This window comes from Xiphophorus couchianus, chromosome 14 (assembly GCF_001444195.1).
Source record: "Xiphophorus couchianus chromosome 14, X_couchianus-1.0, whole genome shotgun sequence".
NCBI lineage: Eukaryota > Metazoa > Chordata > Actinopteri > Cyprinodontiformes > Poeciliidae > Xiphophorus > Xiphophorus couchianus.
The window spans coordinates 24,439,469-24,459,357 of record NC_040241.1 but is presented as its reverse complement, the minus strand read 5'-3'; the positions used below and the strand labels follow the sequence as shown (position 1 = coordinate 24,459,357).

Sequence of the window (19,889 nt, the reverse complement as noted above, 5' to 3'; positions counted from 1 at the left end):
CTCCCACATTTCACTTCTCCGCCCAGAGAAAGAGAGAGTGAGAGAAAAGAGAGAGAGAGAGAGAGAGAGAGAGAGAGAGAGAGAGAGAGAGAGAGAGAGAGAGAGAGAGAGAGAGAGAGAGAGAGAGAGAGAGGGAGGATGAATCTGCATCATTTTTGCATGAAACTGAATCTCAGTCTGCTGCAAATCCAAACTTCTATTTGCAGGTATAATAATAATAATAATAATAATAATAATAATAATAATAATAATATTAAAGCTAAATGTTTTTCCATGATTTAGGGGAACAACTATGGAGAACCAAAACTGACATAATTAAGAATAAAAGCAGAAATTAAAACATTTTATTTTCACATTTTCTTTAGCATTTTCCTCATACAGGCATTTTTGAGAAGAAATGTATAAATATTTTGTTTTTCCTGTTCTTATGCATTTTCATAATGAATGAATGAATGAGAGGCTCCAGGCTCCAGGCTTCAGGTTCTGCTGGTTGGTCGGTTTGGATCTCTGCTCGGCTTCAGGCCAGCAGTTCATCAGGGAGCAGAACTTTTATAACTCGTTTTATTATTTTTCATGTGGACGCTCAGGCAGAACATGTTTCCTTAGCGGTTCTCCGTTTGGTTCTTCATAGTTTGGACCAGCGGCTGCCTGGCCTGGAGTCCAGAACCAGCTGGTTCTGAAGGTCCAGAACCTGCTGGATACATGGACCATCTTGAACACCTTCATCTCATCCTGATCCCTGCTGGATCATTTTATTCTCTCTTCCTCCAAACGTTTCATGGTTCTGGTCCTGAAATGTGGGCCTGCATCCCGTCCTCTCCTCAGAACCTCCTCCGCTCCAGGAATTATCCGGTCCCACAGTCTCTCCTCTCAACATGATGATGACCTGCAGCTGATGTCTGGAGAGAAAGTTCAAGATTTGAATTTAAATTAAATAAAAAACAAACATTTCATTAAGACTTGTTGCTTTATATTTGCATAAATTAATCAGAAATAAAAAACATATTTCAGAAAACTTTATTGTACATTTTTCAGTAAGCAATTAATGAATAAACTTATATTATTTAAAGATGGATCAAAAGATAGGATTAGGGTAATTATTTAATAAATTAAATAATTATTTCATGTTATTGTCTTTTGGCACTATTTATTCTCCATAAGAGTCACGGCTGGAGAAACAGTTCAGCATCAAGCCAGTTTGTCCCCAGTATAGTTACTGGGATAAAAACTAAACCAGTGATATAGTTTTAATAGGCATTAGATAAACTGACATCTTAGATAAATTTGCATTTTCAAAGCTTAAAATTATTTTCTTTATTATAAATATATTATAAAATATTAAATGTTATTTTCTCTAAATGATTCTAAAACTATATTAATGAGATGCTGTGGATAAAACATAAAGTTATTTTAAAATGAGTTTTATAGATATTTGGGTTTTGTTCTTGCAGTTGACCGGATCAGCGCCGCAGCAGAACCCGGGCAGGACGCCTCTCTGCCGGGCAGAGCTGCAGACGGCAGGCCGGTGTCTCCGGTCACCGTCTGGACCTTCTGGACCGAACCAAACGGACCTGATCGGACCTGGAGTCTGTTGAGAGGAAGCGTTTCTGCCCGCTGCTCGTGTCTCTCCCGGGTTTCAGTTTCTCAACCAGAATTTTATTCAATCAACCAAAAGCATAAAAATCTCAACATGATCATCAAATTATTCAGAAAACTGATGCAGCTCCTGTTTTTATACCTGTTTACGTCTGAACATGTCCCACTCACACACACACACACACACCCACGCGACGTCACGCGGATGTGACGTTGAGCGTACGGTGCGACGTCACATCCGCAAGAGCGAAATACGACTTCCTTGTTTCCGTTCAGAGTAAGCATGACGGCTAGGAAAGACAAGGTGGTGTTCCAGAGGCAGATGAAGCAGTACCATGAGACCTGCTGCGTCCCTCAGTGCACAGCCTCTTCCAAATACAACGGCCTCTTAAGTTTTCACGGATTTCCAAGCGATCCTGACTTAAGGAGGCAGTGGCTGGCTAACATCCGGCGGGACAAGTTGAAGCTAACGCAGCACACCAAAGTGTGCAGCCTTCACTTCACTCCGGATCAGCTTCTTCAGCCTAAAGCTGCCGGGGGCAGGCGAGTGGTGAGTAGAGGAGCCGTGCCGGTGCTGTTTTCCTGGAGCCACCGCAGCGTCCAGCCGCCCAGAGCCGGTCTGAGGAGGCCTGACAGCCGGGCAGCTGACCCCCCGGTGGGATTCACCCACCTGGATCATGATTACTGCTCTGTCCCAGAACCGGCCAACCTGGACGGGGCTGAAAATGAAAACCAGAAATTAAAAGAAGATATGAACGCCTTAAAGGAACAAGCTGGAGAACTGGAAATCCCACCCAGCTTTGGATTGCAAAGGTTCGCAGGATCCGATGACGACATCCGGTTCTACACCAGGTAAGCTCAAACACTGCGCATTATCTTTGTTTATTTCTTATTTTGGTTCCTCACCCGCCTCTGGTTCCTAACTGAATTATATTTTAACCCCAAAATGCAGTAAACACACTAACAGTTCATTAAAGTCACACTTGTTATTGTGCTACAGTAATGTTGGAGAGCAAATGGAAATAAACATTATATAATGTTACTGGAAGTATTTTTCATTATTACTTACATAAAATACAATAACTAACATTCTTTATTTTGAAGTAGATCTATTCTTGTTTGCTCTTCTTAGTGCATTACTGAGTAGTTTCCTGTTTCTGTTCTGGACCAACAGATTTGCGAGTTATCGTCTCTTCCTGATGTTTTGGAGGCTCATTGAACCGTCTGTCCATAAAATGATTCGTTCTTCAGGAGCCGCTGAGGGAAGCAGCGAAGCAGAAACTACCGTCAGATCAACACACACGGTTCGTATTCACAGCTTCCCAAAGAACACAGTACACACACACACAGTACACACACAGTACACACACAGTACACACACACAGTACACACACAGTACACACACACAGTACACACACACTGTACACACACACACTGTACACACACACAGTACACACACACACAGTACACACACACACTGTACACACACACACAGTACACACACACAGTACACACACACACTGTACACACACACTGTACACACACACACAGTACACACACACACAGTACACACACACAGTACACACACACACACTGTACACACACACACTGTACACACACACACACAGTACACACACACACTGTACACACACACTGTACACACACACAGTACACACACACACTGTACACACACACAGTACACACACACACAGTACACACACACACTGTACACACACACTGTACACACACACAGTACACACACACACTGTACACACACACACAGTACACACACACACAGTACACACACACTGTACACACACACACAGTACACACACACAGTACACACACACACAGTACACACACACACAGTACACACACACAGTACACACACACACTGTACACACACACACAGTACACACACACACAGTACACACACACTGTACACACACACACAGTACACACACACACTGTACACACACACACTGTACACACACAGTACACACACACACACACACAGTACACACACACTGTACACACACACTGTACACACACACACAGTACACACACACTGTACACACACACTGTACACACACACTGTACATACACACACTGTACACACACACTGTACACACACACACTGTACACACACACTGTACATACACACACTGTACACACACACACTGTACACACACACACACACACACACACACACACTGTACACACAGTACACACACACAGTACACACACACACACACACAGTACACACACACTGTACACACACACAGTACACACACACTGTACACACACACTGTACACACACACACTGTACACACACACTGTACACACACACTGTACACACAGTACACACACACTGTACACACACACACACTGTACACACACACACAGTACACACACACAGTACACACACACTGTACACACACACACAGTACACACACACAGTACACACACACAGTACACACACACACACAGTACACACACACACAGTACACACACACTGTACACACACACAGTACACACACACTGTACACACAGTACACACACACTGTACACACACACTGTACACACACACACAGTACACACACACTGTACACACACACAGTACACACACACACTGTACACACACACTGTACACACAGTACACACACACTGTACACACACACAGTACACACACACAGTACACACACACACAGTACACACACACACAGTACACACACACAGTACACACACACAGTACACACACACACAGTACACACACACTGTACACACACACTGTACACACACACACTGTACACACACACTGTACACACACACTGTACACACAGTACACACACACTGTACACACACACACACAGTACACACACACTGTACACACACACACACTGTACACACACACAGTACACACACACAGTACACACACACTGTACACACACACTGTACACACACACACTGTACACACACACTGTACACACAGTACACACACACTGTACACACACACACACACAGTACACACACACTGTACACACACACACTGTACACACACACAGTACACACACACAGTACACACACACAGTACACACACCGCAGGACGACAGGAACGTTTTACCTCAGATTAGACAAGAACATGTTTTCTCCAGATGCTGCTTGTATTTCATTCTTAGTTTTATATTTCTGATAACTGAGTGATTAAGTGATGAATTTCATTAAATTGAGATAAAAAGTGTTTGCTTCTTCCTGCTGCTTTTCAAACAGAAAGTGTTGGTAAGATCGTTATTTTGTTCCTGTTTTCTGTTGTTCTGCTGGTTATTTGTTTTCTTTGTTTTAAAATAAGTAAATAGGTAAATAAAAGTGTATATTTGTATATTTTAAATGTTTGTGTGCTGTTGCCTTTTCTTCTACCAGGGGGATTCCTTGCAGCCCATCGACGAGCTGCTCCTGTTCCAGATGTACCTGGCTGCAGGTCTGAAGGAAGGAGACCTAGCAAACCGGTTCCAGATTCAGCCTTCCACTGCAAGCCGCATTATTTGTTCGTGGGCTGATTATTTGTACTCTCTTCTGGGTTCTCTGTGTATCTGGGCCGATGCAGATGCCGTCCGAGCTCAGCTCCCTGAGGACTTCAGAGATTTTCCAGATACTCAGGTGATAGTTGGAAGCTCTGAGCTCAGATGCCAAACTCCTGCTTCTGCTCTCCTCCAGACTGAGATGTCCTCCAAGTCCAAGTGTCACTTCGTAATGAGAGGACTGACGGGAACGGCCCCCCACGGTGCGGTGACCTTTGTGTCTTCACTCTATGAGGGGTCAGTAAGTGACACAGAGCTGTTCATGAGGTCGGGCTTGGCGGATCGTCTTACTGAGGACATGGCCGTAATGGTGGATGAAGGATTCCTCGTCTCTGACTGTGTGAAGTGTAAAGTCTATTGTCCACCTTTTCTCAGCACAAAACCACAGATGACGTCTCCAAACGTCCTGCAGACTCAGAAAGTCGCCCGCCTGCGCGTTCACATTGAACGGGTGACCCGAAGAGTTAAAGAAAACAAACTGTTTGATTCTGTTATCCCTTTATCTATGGCTGGAAACATTAATAAACTGTTTACAGTGGCCTGCCTGCTAGTCAACTACCAAAACAAGCCGCTCTAAATAAAGGGAGCGGCTGTGTAGTTCTCAGAGGAGCAGAGCGTTTCCCATCCTCAGGTGTTTCAACACTCCTGGTTCAGAAGTTCCCAGTAGAGCAAAGGCCTGTTATTCGTCCGTTAACTGAAACCAGCAAGCAGCTGAAAAAGTGGAGAAAAGAGGAAACACAGACAGCATGCAGGACAGTGAACCAAGTGATCATTCATAAACATGTATAATATGTGTTTTTCCTTTCCTTGTTGAGGTTTTTTCTCAGATTGATGTAATGAGATATTTCTGAAGCATTTGAATGTATTTGAATTTTCTTATGTACTGATTGCTTGTTATCACATTTCATGAATAAATATAAAGGCAAAAAACATGTTAGTATTCTTCTGCTGCCTGAAGCTCCACATCAGAACCTCGCCACATCTCAGCAGTTTCTTTGTTCCCCTAATTATTGGCCCCAGCAGTACTGTGACCTCTCACATGACCTTTCCCTAAATCGTGACGGTTATTCTTGCTCGTCGCAGCTGGTGGCAGTCATGAACACAGCTCTGCTCTCAGTTTTGGGATCCGTGTCAAAGGACGACTGCAAAACCAGACACTCTGCTGGTGGTAGCAGAGAGTTATTAATTATTAATCTGGTGTAATATTCTAATGTTTTATCATCTGTAAGCAGAAAATCTTCATCATGAACAGAAATAAAGTGTTAAAAACTTGTTTCACTGCAAAATAAATTACTTTCTAAATGTATTTTACTGAGTGATACTGGAATACAATTTCCAAAAGAAAAAGAAAAAAGACCTGTGGATGATACAGGAAATAGCGCCCCCTTCAGTTCTGGAGTGCAATGTTGCCATTTCCAAATCTGTGATGGGACGACTGGTCTGCCGGCTCCTCTTCTCTGGTTCTGGATGCTGAGCAGCTGGAAGGACTTAAGGTTGTCATGAGTAACCATGGCAACAGAGTAACGTTTTTAGGACTGGATCAGCTGATTGCCATCTCAAAACACTCAATGTGAACTCTGAGGGATTTGGAGTATTAAGATGATAAATTACACAACTTTGACCTTAAAACAGTCAGTTTCATCTAAATCCATCAAAATGATCAAATTTCAACAAAACCTTTAGTAATAAAGACTTTGATTATCTTGTCAAATAAATGCCTTTTGTAATCTAAATACATAAATATCCCACGCCGACCTGGATATTCAACATGAATAAAAGACCAAATACAGACTTTTATTTTTAATGTTTATTTGCTGATTAAAACATGAATTACAACTTTAATCACCATCATCCAAAGTAGTTATTATAAAAACTAAAAATGTTTGATTAATAATCATCATTGCACACTTTAATATTTTAGTGATTAGAAATCAAAAGTGCTGATCTTTATGTCGCCGCCGCACATCAGATGTCCAACATGAAAACCAAACAAAAAACAACAACAATCCATCCAAAGACTGAAGAAAAACTACAAAAGGCCGAAAGCAGAATGGGAAAAAAAATAATTTATTTGACCTCAAATGGCTTTTATTCTGTCTAAGTTTAGAAGAATTAAAACAAATGACCAGTTAAAGCTTGTATGTAATACATATTGTAGCCACAAGAGGGGGAAGTGCTCCAGTTTTACATTTGTAAGAGTTAAAACTCTGCTTTAACTTTCTGAATTGAAAACTCAACTTGATAATAATTTTATAGATGTTAAAAACTGACATCAACCTACAAACGTCATGTTGGAGTTTCTGTAAATTTCAGCTTCAGAAGAAGAAAAACGGCTCAGTAACAGCCACCAATCCCTGCTAAACCTTTACTGATCATTGAGACTAGAAATGAAATCAAATTCCTCCTGATTGTAGAGCTGACTGAAACATTGAAGCTCACTGTGAACCACTGCAGCCTCATTCTGCTCTCTGTTTTCCTCTGTGCATTATGGGATGTTTCACATCTACAATGTGTTGAGCTCAGACAAGGTGAGAATCAAAAAGCTTCTTTCATTGAAGACCAACTATAAACTCTGATTAGTTTAGTGTTTCACTCACTTCCCTTCACCACATTTGATTATAACAAAGAAACGCTCAGCAGTAGAACCGCTATGTGTCAGAGATTTCCTCATAACACCCGGGTCTGGATCAGAACCGGTCCACAGACTGGATCTTCATGGAGTTTGAGGTCCTTCACCTGAAAAGACAACAGGAGCAAAGTTTGAACCAGACTTCACAAACTGCTGTGGTTCAACTGGACATCAGCTTTACAAGATGATGAAAAGTTTTTCCCCTCATATTTTAATAACTCAAACATTATGTGCAAAACTCAGGAAATCTTCCTTTAAAAAGCTCAACACCAACATTTTGTCACAAAAACAAACCCTGTAAAAAGTTCAAGCTTGGTCTCTCTTCCCATCCATCAGGAACTTTGTCCATTTCTATTTCTGTCTCCATTGATGTGACGACTATCAGAGTTTGAGGTTTTCATTTTCATGATCCTGCAACCGTGTCTAAAGATCCAGCGGTGTTACCGTAAACTAGACGACTAGTTACGACCCCTAGTGGAGAGTTCAAGCTACTGATCCACTGACCCCATCTGAGATAATCACTAAAGAATTAATGGGAAGGAACAATTATAAATGTGAATAACAATAATAATAATAATAATATGTCAGAATAACAGACAGTCTTACATAGGCAGTCCAAGCCATGCTGATGAAGGCAGCAGCTCCAGACTGGGACCGGACAGATCTGAAACTCCGAGTTCCACCACACGTCTAGAAGTGAAGGACAGACAAGTCTGCATTTCAATGACTGTCAAAGCTGAACTTTGTCTCTCATAGTGTGTTAGCGTCAAACATCCTGAGGTGAGTGAGATTCAGAGAAGCTGCACCTTGACGCAGGTGTTCTCCTGTTTGATGCAGAGCTGCAGTTTGCAGTGCAGGTAGACCTGAGCAGAGCTCCCAGTGAACTGGAACATGTTGAAGGAGAAGTAGTTGGAGGTTCCCTTTCCGTTTGCCTCCACGCTCACCGTCTGGTCCTCAGGGTTTGGACAACTGCTCACAAGCGTCAAATCAAACGTTGGTGGTCGGATCAGAGAGGTTAGAAAGGTCACAGAGGCTGAATATGGGCAGCGGTCTCACCCGTTCTCGATCAGGTAATGTTTACAGCTAGCGCTGGCCGATTCCTGGTCCGTCGCCCAGCAGGAGTCCATCACCACGGCAACCAGGCTTTCATCCAGGCCGTCGGCGTCCAGCTCCACCCAGATCTTCTGGTTCAGACGAACTTCGGTGTTTGAGGCCACAGCTTGAGTTCGGTTGGCGTCGGTGTAGGCCTTCATGGTCAGAGAGTAATTCCAAGGTCCGGATGAGATGAACTGAACCACAGAGCTGCAGAGGACACACACAGCTGGCAGGAGTCTGCTTCTACTTCTGACTGCTCAAAGATTTTACTTTGCTTTCTGCATCCAGCAGGTTTGTACTGTCATATGGAGATGCTAGCTGTGGTCGTCTCCTTGGTGTTTCAGTTTTTACGTCAGCTTAACCGGAGCTTCTTTTCTTTCCAGTAGGTTTTGTTATGTCTTGGTTTTCTGCACCTGTTTTGCCTCCCATTATTTCCCCTCTGCTTCCTGCTTGTTCACAGGCCACATCCAATCACTGCCCTCGTCAACAGACGCTGTGGGCCGTCACGATGTTGCTATGACGACGGGTTCATCTCGTAGGGGAACCAAACTGCATTCAGCTCAACTTTACGCTACAGACACGTTGATGAAGGAACGACCCAAGTTACAGGAGTCTAAAAGCTTCCAACTCATCAAAGTTATGTTTTCTATGCAACATATATCTATGATAGGACAGCGTAGCTACATCTAGTATTTCATAGAGTGTTTAAGCTTTTGGCCAAATCTGTAAAATCACATTGACCTGAATCATAAAGAGAAAGGATTGGACTCTGTTATATCAATCTATTCCTACAGAAACTGACCAAACTATTCTGTAATGTTTTACTGAATCTTTTTCACCTGATTCTGAAACTAAAACCACAAGTTTACCTGATGGGATCAACACCCACCTGTCTTTGATCCTGAAAGCCACCGTCTGTATGTCCGGCTGGGTCTCAACGCAGGAAAACCCGATGTAGACCTGGTCTTGGCGAGTGATTCCTCCAGAGGAGAGGTTCTGTGTCATGATGGTGTTCTTGTAGATGGTTTGGCTGTTGTTGGTCTGCAAACAGAAACATTAACTCCGTACCAAAAGCTGACCTGTGAAAGTTGCCTCCACATCAAGGTCCCGAAGCAGAGCGTGAACCCACCGTGACCTCAGTCCCACAGAGGTCGGTGCTGTTGAAGCTGAAGGTCACCATGTGGGTCTGCTGGTCCATCTGACCTCTGCAGGTCGGATCTTTGAGCTGTAAGACAGAGTAGTCGATGCCTTTGTCCTCCAGGAGACACCCGACCAGAGAGAGAGAAGTAGAGCTCTGCCTGCAGACCGGCGGATCACCTGGAGGTTACAGCGTTGGTGAGGAGAGGCAGTCAGAGGGTTTCCTCCAAACATTCAGGCCTGTTCTCAGGTCACAGCTGTCCTACCCAAAGAGTTCGTCTGTCTGTACTTGGAGGCAAAAATGGCCCGACAGAAGCAGCGAGTTTCTCCTCCAGCTGTCTTCTCTCCACAGAACTCGTGATCGCTGCAGGTCCTGTCCTGACAGATGGCCCCAGGGGGCGCTGCAGAGCAGGTGCATTACTGTGAAAAGCAGCAGCAGCAGCAGCAGATTCATGGAGCAGACGGAGGGCAGCAGGTCTTACAGCACTGAGCCTTGGACCTCCAGTCCTCCGGTGCGGCGCTGCTCTGCAGGCTGCAGGCTCTGGCGTAGGCCTCCAGGAACCGACAGCTCAGGCCGTCCAGATCCGAATAGCGGCACAAAGTGTCTGTGCAGGCGGCCATGTAGGGCTTCGGGTCCACGCCGCAGGAGGAGAAGGACGCCTCCTTCAGGAGGGTACAGCTGCTCCACATGGAGACAATCAATGATCAATAAACGGATTCATCTCCCATCAGAGCTGACGTCACGAGGCATCAAACACCATGAAACATGAAGTTTCCCCCAGAGATCAGAGAGAAACTCAGACTAAAGGTTCTGGATCAATGTGCTCACCGTTCAGCCATCTTGGTGCAGCTGGTGGTTGTGTCAGTAGCGTCGGTGTACTGCGCCTCACAGCTAGGGGGCGACACACAACAAGGTCAGCACCGATTCCTGAGTTTACCTGCAGTCCGTCTGTCCAGCAGCGGTCGGTCGGTAAGGAGGTCTGACCTGGTGGAGCCGTCCTCAGAGAGCCGCTCTTCACTCAGAGACCTGCTGGCGTTTCCACACAGACCCTGCAGAGGCAGTCCATCAGAACCTGGACGGGTTCAGGACGCAGCGAGAGACAATCAGCATCAGACTGCAGGACAGCAGCGATCCTCAGGAACCAAACTCATCTGATGCTCTGTACCTTTCAGGTGGATCTGAGCCGTGGAGCCGTCAAAGAAGACAGAAGCAGAGAAGTCGGACAGGGACGCCTGGACAGTGACTCCAGTTTGGTCCTTGGAGAGCTTCACACCGTGACCCGTCTGAACCGAGCCGCTGAGGGTCAGCGGCGAGCCGTTCAGCTGCGACCCACAGAGACACAGCGGACTGTCAGAACTCAGAGGCTGAGCCACAGAAACCTGGAGGCCTGTCTGAGAAAAGGAGCTGCAGGCGAGTCTGGAGGGGCTTCGGAAGGTGGCGCCCCCTGCTGGTGAAGCAGCAGAGAGACGCTGCTTCACCTACAAACTTCAGACTACAGCGGACCTGTGACTCAGCAGCTCTGAAAAGGTTCTGTAGCATGAGGAAAGCTTTAAACACACACACACAGAATGACTGAAATAAATTATGAACCAACTGAAAAAGTTCAACTAAAACTGAATCTGACTTTTGTTTTCAGCTAAAACTCAGAAAATATTTTTTATAAGTTATCTTTAGGATCAAAGCTGATAGAAAAAAAAGTTCAAAACTGTTTCAGTTCTTTTGGGTTCAGGAGATAAGAAACCACAAAAACTATAAAGTCTAAGATTTTTTTAATCAAAACGTTTAAATTAGGAAATTTAATCATCAAATTCATTGCTAGTGTTTTTCCTGTTGTGAACATTTAAAATGATTTTGTTTTAACTTCATGTCAGTCTCTTATAAGTATCAGTTTGCTCTTTAGCAGCAGAAAAAGTTGCATTTGTTTCATAAATCCAGAGGTTCCTGGGCCGGGCCCCCAGAACCCCAGGATCCAGATTACGGCCCTGCTGGAAGCCGTGAAGCGTCTGCAGCGGCTCACCAGAACTCTGCCTCCTTGTTTCAGCTGGATGTCAACGGCCGATGTGGACCCGTTCAGTCGCAGCGTCACGCCGTCCAGGAAGCTCACGTCTTTACGGCGCCGCTCCTGGAAGTGGGCCAGAACCTGGAAGTCTGGTGGGATCCTCAGCAGAGAGTACCAGCACCGGTCCTTCACAGAGTTCTGCTGGCTCTGGAAGTCCACCACAGCCGGACCCGTCACCGTGCAGACGGAGCCCAACGAGGAGGCAGAGGAGCAGCTGGTGGAGGCAGAAACAAACATCAAGACCTGTTGCTGGGGGCCACAGCCACCAGGGGGCGCTCTACTCCTCCAGCTCTCTGGATCAGTAGTCAGTATGTTACTGAGGTCTGACTGATGTGAAGGACTCAGATTTAGACCAACTGCTGTGCAGAAAGATTCATTTCAGCCTCACTGATCTCTGATCTGTTCTCCACCACTGCTCACTTCCTGCTGCTCCTTCACAATAAAAGCTCATTTATCACTTCCTGCTGCTCCTTCACAATAAAAGCTCATTTAACACTTCCTGCTGCTCCTTGAAAGTTAATGCTTGCTGTGAAAAAGACCACAGCTCCAGTGAAATTTAACTTCATGAGTCAAATTTGAAAACACATTTTTCTCTTTCCCACTTTTCAAATACAAAATCAATCAATCAATTTTATTTATAAAGCACCCTTCAAAGTGCTGTTTTTAGTAGCAGGACTTTGAGCGTGTAAATAAGTAAAAATGACCATATTTACACGCCGTTGCCTTGACAACGCTCCGTGGTCCCACAGCTGGTTTTCTGGAGGACTGCAGACTGAGAACAGGTGAGAGTCGTGCAGGTTATTGGATCAGAGCTGACAACGTCTCCAGGTCTGAACAGAACGCCTGAGAAACGAAGGAAGAGACAGAAAACTCAGAACCTCAGTTTATCTGAGGAAAAACTGTTTCACTGAATCTCAAAGTTCAGGTTTGGATTCAAAGGTTCACTGACCTGATGACCTGCAGCCGCTCAGATCTGCGTAGGCTTGCTGGTTTGCAACACTTGGAGTGAAAACTTTGTTTCCATCCACCAGAAAATCAGGGAACTGCAGAACAACAGAGTCAGAACCACAGAGACTCAACACAGAATAAAAACTCATTTCTTTCTTTGAGCCAAAACTTTGTTTTACTCAGCTGATTTTTACTCTGAAGAGCAAAACAGACATTTTTCCTGTCTCATGTTTCTATATGTTTTTTTCTCATGTTTCTATGTTTTTCATGGTGTCCATTGTAATGGACATCTTGACTAAATGAACGTAGAACGTCATGAAAACTTCTATACTTTCCCCACAGAGCTTCATGCAATAACTCATGGTCTCAACCTTTTAAACTGGATTTTGCTGTTTTGTTTATCAGTGTGCATGTCTGAATAGAGAATAAATAATATAAAATATAGCTTTGACTTTAGCGATGGCCATTGAACTTTCAGATGTATTGACATGCTATTATTTGTAGTGATGTAAACATATAACAATAGATTACACAGTTATCAAACTGCTGGCTATTTCCATGTAACCTTTATATTTTATGAACACCTTGAAGCAGTTTCAGTTTGGATTTTACATTTCTTACAGCAGAAATGTGTTTTTCTGTGTATTATGGCCTCTTGCATCCAGTCGGCTCTGACTTTTTTCTCAGATTTTTGTGTTTACAGACTGATAATTTGATCTAGCAGGACAACAACACCCACTGATTCACTGTGTAGCTGAACTTCTCTGGATGAGACACTGAAAAACTGGGAATGCTTTACTTCTCAATTTACCATCTAATTCCTGTGGCTTATTTTCCTCATCCAATCACTGGATCAGAAATCTCTTGATGTACCATCAGTTCAAGAAGGTTTGACAGTTTTTACTCCATCATTGAGAAAATAACAGAAAATCATTATGAAATCACAAACTGGCTATGAAATGTTCACACATGCTTCTTTCTTTGCACAGTAACACTGAATAATTAGGCGCTGTACAGCCAACACAAAGTCCTGATGTCCATTGGGATGGACATTCAACTTTTAAAAAAAATCCTACGATTTAATGAGAGGAAAAATGTTCAAAATACTTTCAAATACTATTACTGGAACTACTTAAAAATATACAGAGAAAACATTTCTGTGCTGCTATGAACATAAAGAATATTTTTGAAGTAAAACAGAAGCTTCCTCCTCCCCGTCTGTTTTCAGTCACATGCTCGTCTGGATGACTGAAACTCACTAGTATCAACTTAAGGGTCTAAACTTTATTGTTTTTGCTTAATAACAAAGCAATCTATAACAAGCATCATGTAAATAACCAATTCCCTAATATTTTTATTAGTTTAACCCCAGAAAAACATCATGTCCACTCCAGTGGACGTGGAGTCTAAATGATGTCTTGATAAACACTGAAAATAATCAGGAAAATCTTCAGGTAGATGTTTAGATCTGACAATATTTAATTATTAACTCAAAGCTTTTCCTGTATTTCGTAAAAGATTCAAAGACTTACCAATGGTTGGTCTGAATTCATAAAAGCAGTTTGTGATCCAAAGTTTACTAGAAGAAAAGTGTACTAAAAAAAATACAAAAAAACAGTCAGCAGGTTTGATCCAGTCAAAAGGTTTTCACAAAAAGTCTTTGCATGAAACATAATTACATACTATAGGCGATATAAACAATGAATAAAATATAAGAACTAAATGTAAACAGCTCATACAGTTCTATCAGTTCATTCATATTCTTCCATCAATGTTTTGTGTTTAAGTCTTTTCTAAAACCAGAAAACAGATTTAAATCACTGAACAGAACTTACTGCAGAGATCATAAAGGTCATGTAGCACTCCCCAGTGTTCTTAATGCTTGGCAGATTCTGGACAATGTCTTGCAGTTGAGCATAGTTAGGCACAGTTTCAAGAAAAAAGTATGCGTTCCCTGTTTTAGGCATCACCAAGCAGTCTCCTCTGCCCTGAGGCTCATAAAAGCCGGTGAAACAGAGAACAAAGTTCTCACTGGTGAAGTTCAGCTGAAAAAACAGAAACACAACAAGTCAAAGAAAAACCGACCCACAAAGATTCATCAGGAAGAGAAAAGAGTCTGGAAAGTCCTGAGAATAAAACTCTACAGATCAGTTTCTGATTAAATGAGCAGAAAATCCACTGGACTCCTACTTCCTGTGTTTTGCTTCAAAATAAAAGCAGGGCAGACTCAGAGCGCTGAAGCTGCAGAGATTCATCATCATCAAGCATGCATCATCATCATCATCATCATCAACACACCAGCAGCACGTCACCATCAGCAGCAGCAGCAGCACATCAAAACATCACCAGCAACAGGACCCAGCAGCAGCAGCAGCAGCAGCAGCAGCAGCAGCACAGGCAGCAGAAGCAGCAGAGCAGCACAGGGCAGCAGCAGCAGCAGCAAGCAGCAGCAACAGCAGCAGAGCAGGCATCAGCACAGGAGCAGCAGCAGCAGCAACACAGCAGCAGCAGTCCGAGCAGCAGCAGGCATAGCAGCAGAAAACATCATCACAGCACGGGCACCACAATCATCACATCAGAGCAGCATCATAGCAGCACAATCACAATCACCAGCACACATGCATCAGCCCAGCAGCGCAGCAGCAGCAGCAGCAACGCAGCAGCAGCCACGGGCACCAGCACCATCAGCAGCAGTCTCAGCAGTCAGCATCGCAGCAGCAGCATATCATCAGTCAGCACTGTCACAGGCACCAGCAGCTAACAGGCAGCAGCAGCACTGTACACCATCATAATCGCATCATCACTGTACCATATCATCATAAATCAGCTAGCACAGCATTATCAGCACTGTATCAATCATCATGATAAGCATCATCATACATATCACCATCATTATCATCACTTGTCATCATCATCATTATCATCATCATCATCATCATCATCATCATCATCATCATCATGTGTCTGACTAGCAATAATTAGTAGAGGTTCATCCATCATTTTACTCACATAAAGTTGTTCGTATTTCTGTCCAAAGTACGTGATGGGGCATGAGCTGATGTCCACCTTTGTGTTCATAGTAAATAATGAAAGCTGTCCAGCAGCTCCTGAAACACAGAGACACATGAGATGAGAACCAGAGTCTGGCAGCAACATGACAATCTGTAGATGAATAAACCAGCATCAGTTGGTCTGTTTGGAGACCAAGATGGCAGCAGGAGCTCCGTTCCTCCATCTTCACTGACTCAGCAGAAACTGCTTCTAACTGCAGGAACTCACCTGGCAGCAACATGGCAGCAGAGAGGAAGAGGAGCAGGAGGCGGAGCATGTTGGAGGCGACCAATCAGAGAGCTGGAAAACAGAACATCACATGAAACATAAATAAGTTTTTACTTTCTGCTAAGTTTATTGTTGAAGTTTGAACGTCTCGTTTTATTTCAGTCATGAATGAATTCCTTTGAGGCCACCTGGGGCCACAGGGACACCTGCAGGGGCCACAAATGTCCTCTGTACAAACACAGGCTGTAAAGTTACTGACAACAAGGCAGAGGAATCAGCAGCAGGACCTAAATGATGATATTTGTTTCAGATTTCTCCCAGAAATGTTACATTTTTAATGTTAAACCAAAACTTAAAGTGGATTAATGGCAATATCTGGCAACTTCCAACTCTTTCTGATCTGTTGCCAGATTCTGAGGCTTCAAAATGATCCGGTCCTGGTTTTGATCTGTAGTGAGTCTGGTTGATCCAAACAGCAGCGCTGGTAGTGAGCTGAATCATGTCACCTCACAAAACTGCTTGTGTAACAAAGAGCCTGACACCAAACAGACGAAGCAGAGAAACTCTGGTTGGAACGACGTCCAACAGGAAGCAGCTGGCATTCAGTGCTCAGCCTGATGCCAACACAAACAGCTGGAGGCTGTGTGTGTTCTTCTGTGGTTTAGTTTGACCTTCCTAAGAAACGCACCCTGGAAAGTTTCCTGCCATGGCAACAATCAGTCATACAAATCAAATGTTATTTGTAGAGCACCTTTCAGCAACAAGGCATTTCAAAGAGCGTTACATCATAAAAACATAAAAATATAAAGTCAACAGCTTTACATTTTGCACATCAGATTATTGATCAATGTTTCATGATTATGTTTCCAAATCAGCTCTAACCAGCTGAGTTTTTAGTTTGGATTTAAAGGAACTCAGTGTTTCAGCTGTTCTGCAGTTTTCTGGTGGTTTGTTCCAGATTTGTGGTGCATAGAAGCTCAGAGAATCAAAGTCAAAGTTTCTGATTCTATAAAGCTCTCAGGGTAACTTTACACCACAAATTTTACTCAAGTTAGAGAAGCAATAGTTCAACATATTTTTACTCAAGTAAAAGTAAAAAGTTTCCGTCCAGGAAACGACTCAATTAAGAGCAGAAAAGCATTTGGTAAAAAGTAACTGATCAAAACATGAATCATATTTTAACAATTCATCATCAGATGCACCAAAATGCAAATTTATGTGGAAATTTTGGACCAAATTGAAAAAAAATAATTTTGTAACATAGCTACAATTTGGGGAAGTAAAATTTCTCCAAATCAATTTCTGTCAACATAAAGTTTATGAAACTTTAACAAAGTTTTTGTGAAAGTTTCCTCCATCTGGAGAATTTATGGTTAAAAGCTTGTTGTGGTGGTGATTTTGCAAATAGATGGTAATAATCTTCGGTTGTTTTTCTACGTGGCTCTGTTGCTGTGAATGTTTCCTCTTTCCCCCTCAGAGAATTTGGTTTTCTGTGAGAAATGTCTCCATGGATGAGCAGAAGAGAGTCCAGCGGGTCTTACCCTCTACAGGAGGATGATGAAGGTGATGATGAAGGTGGCTCTCTGGTGACCGGAGCTGCTGGACCGAATTGGCGTCTCTGTCCGGCGGATGCTGCTGCTTCTGTTGGTCTCTGCTGGCGTCACCGGATTAAATAAACCTGGAGACGAGGAGGGGACGGTGATGATTGGCCAAACACCTGGGACAGGTATTTGCCCCGGGTACATTCTGTTCAGTTATTTGTACTGATGGTAAGACAGAAACACCTGCAAAGGAATGTTACTGAACCAGAAAACTGAGCACAGCTGCAGCCATGTATTAAAACACCAGATGCTAATAACTCAGTGATTTCTCACAACATGACATTTGTTTTGGGCTTCAACTGTTTTTCCACCTTTCCTTCATGAAACCAGAGGACATTTACAGAGGATTGTCCAGTAATGGGTTATAAAACCAGTGAATCCTAAAAGGCATCATTGCCTCAAATTTACACCACAGATATGAGGAAGATGAGCTGAAGAATGAAGACAATAATAATAATAATTACACCTGGTAATTAACAGGTGGAGCTCCAAGGAACAGCAGATGTGACTCACAGTTTGTTGTTTGGTAACATTTCAAACTGATGCTGAACTAAAATAAGCTCAGTATGTTTTATAATGTTACTTCAGTTTCTCAGTTATTAGCTCAAATGTTTCTTCTGCCCCAGTTTAGAATCCAGTCTCTACCAGGAACGGACTGGCATACGGGGCTAACTGGGGCCTTCCCAGTGGCCCCTCCGTTGGTCGGCCAAAAGGGCGCAGCAAGCAGCATCCTTGGTTTGCAGAGTCTCAAACTGCGTCATATCAAACTCCTTCCTGACCTCACTTCCGCCCAGTCAGGCAGATTTCAGCAGCGCAGTGGACCTGTAAACTGAGCGCAACAGAACCGCCGGCTGACCATGAAGAGCAGAGATCAGAAAAACTGGTCCGAACAGAAAACAGCCTCTGAGGCGATTATTACAAACTCAACGACGGTCATGAGACAGAAAAGCCTCGTCTGGCCGTCTGTTCCTGCCAGTGAGTCATGAATTAAATCTCCATATTTCTCTCTCCAGCAGAGAAGCCCGGTCTGCAGAACCAAGCTGAAGTTGGTTCTGATTGGGGAAATGACTAAAGGGCGATTCCACCCAATTTTTCACCACCTTCCGCATCTTTAATCGGCTCTAGGTTAAAAACTACAACACCTGGACTCTTCAAACCTGGACTGGATTATTCTGCTCTAATAACAGAATATTTTAATCCATGTTTGGGATTTGTGAAACCTTTAAGTGATTTGTGAAACTTCACTAAAGCTTAGATTACTATTCATACTTGTTACATGCAGGCTTTTCAAATTCAATTTGAATTCAAAACCACTTTATTAATGGGAAATGAAATGTTGGTGTAGCTCATTAATTCTTCAAAGAGTTCAAAGGTCAATGCAGCCCTGCCGGCCTGATGCGGCTCCAGCTCTCATGCAACTACACAACTTTGACCTTAAAACAGTCAGTTTCATCTAAATCCATCAAAATGATCAAATTTCAACAAAACCTTTAGTAATAAAGACTTTGATTATCTTGTCAAATAAATGCCTTTTGTAATCTAAATACATAAATATCCCACGCCGACCTGGATATTCAACATGAATAAAAGACCAAATACAGACTTTTATTTTTAATGTTTATTTGCTGATTAAAACATGAATTACAACTTTAATCACCTTCATCCAAAGTAGTTATTATAAAAACTAAAAATGTTTGATTAATAATCATCATTGCACACTTTAATATTTTAGTGATTAGAAATCAAAAGTGCTGATCTTTATGTCGCCGCCGCACATCAGATGTCCAACATGAAAACCAAACAAAAAACAACAACAATCCATCCAAAGACTGAAGAAAAACTACAAAAGGCCGAAAGTAGAATGGAAAAAAAATCATTTATTTGACCTCAAATGGCTTTTATTCTGTCTAAGTTTAGAAGAATTAAAACAAATGACCAGTTAAAGCTTGTATGTAATACATATTGT

The 19,889-nt window shown here is 43.0% G+C and overlaps 2 protein-coding genes across 2 annotated transcripts; one reads left to right on the top strand and one right to left on the bottom strand.

The window, feature by feature from the left end:
- The first annotated feature begins 156 nt into the window (after positions 1 to 156).
- Positions 157 to 6,106, top strand: LOC114157615 (uncharacterized). The gene is made up of 3 exons (XM_028038718.1): positions 157 to 2,448; positions 2,771 to 2,900; positions 5,017 to 6,106. Exons 1-3 carry the CDS (start codon positions 1,880 to 1,882, stop codon positions 5,749 to 5,751), a joined length of 1,434 nt encoding a protein of 477 aa, XP_027894519.1. The 5' UTR covers positions 157 to 1,879; the 3' UTR covers positions 5,752 to 6,106.
- Positions 6,107 to 7,841: 1,735 nt separating this feature from the next.
- Positions 7,842 to 17,973, bottom strand: LOC114157907 (alpha-tectorin-like). Its single transcript, XM_028039079.1, has 19 exons — positions 17,864 to 17,973; positions 16,323 to 16,394; positions 16,053 to 16,150; positions 14,879 to 15,088; positions 14,576 to 14,638; positions 13,045 to 13,138; positions 12,809 to 12,938; positions 12,054 to 12,309; positions 11,202 to 11,358; positions 11,021 to 11,108; positions 10,865 to 10,927; positions 10,518 to 10,714; positions 10,302 to 10,436; positions 10,028 to 10,215; positions 9,788 to 9,939; positions 8,860 to 9,105; positions 8,610 to 8,772; positions 8,398 to 8,493; positions 7,842 to 7,910 (listed from the first exon to the last, which is right to left on the bottom strand). The coding sequence occupies exons 2-19, from the start codon at positions 16,369 to 16,371 to the stop codon at positions 7,842 to 7,844; spliced, it is 2,454 nt and encodes an 817-aa protein (XP_027894880.1). The 5' UTR covers positions 16,372 to 16,394; positions 17,864 to 17,973.
- Between the last annotated feature and the right edge of the window lie 1,916 nt (positions 17,974 to 19,889).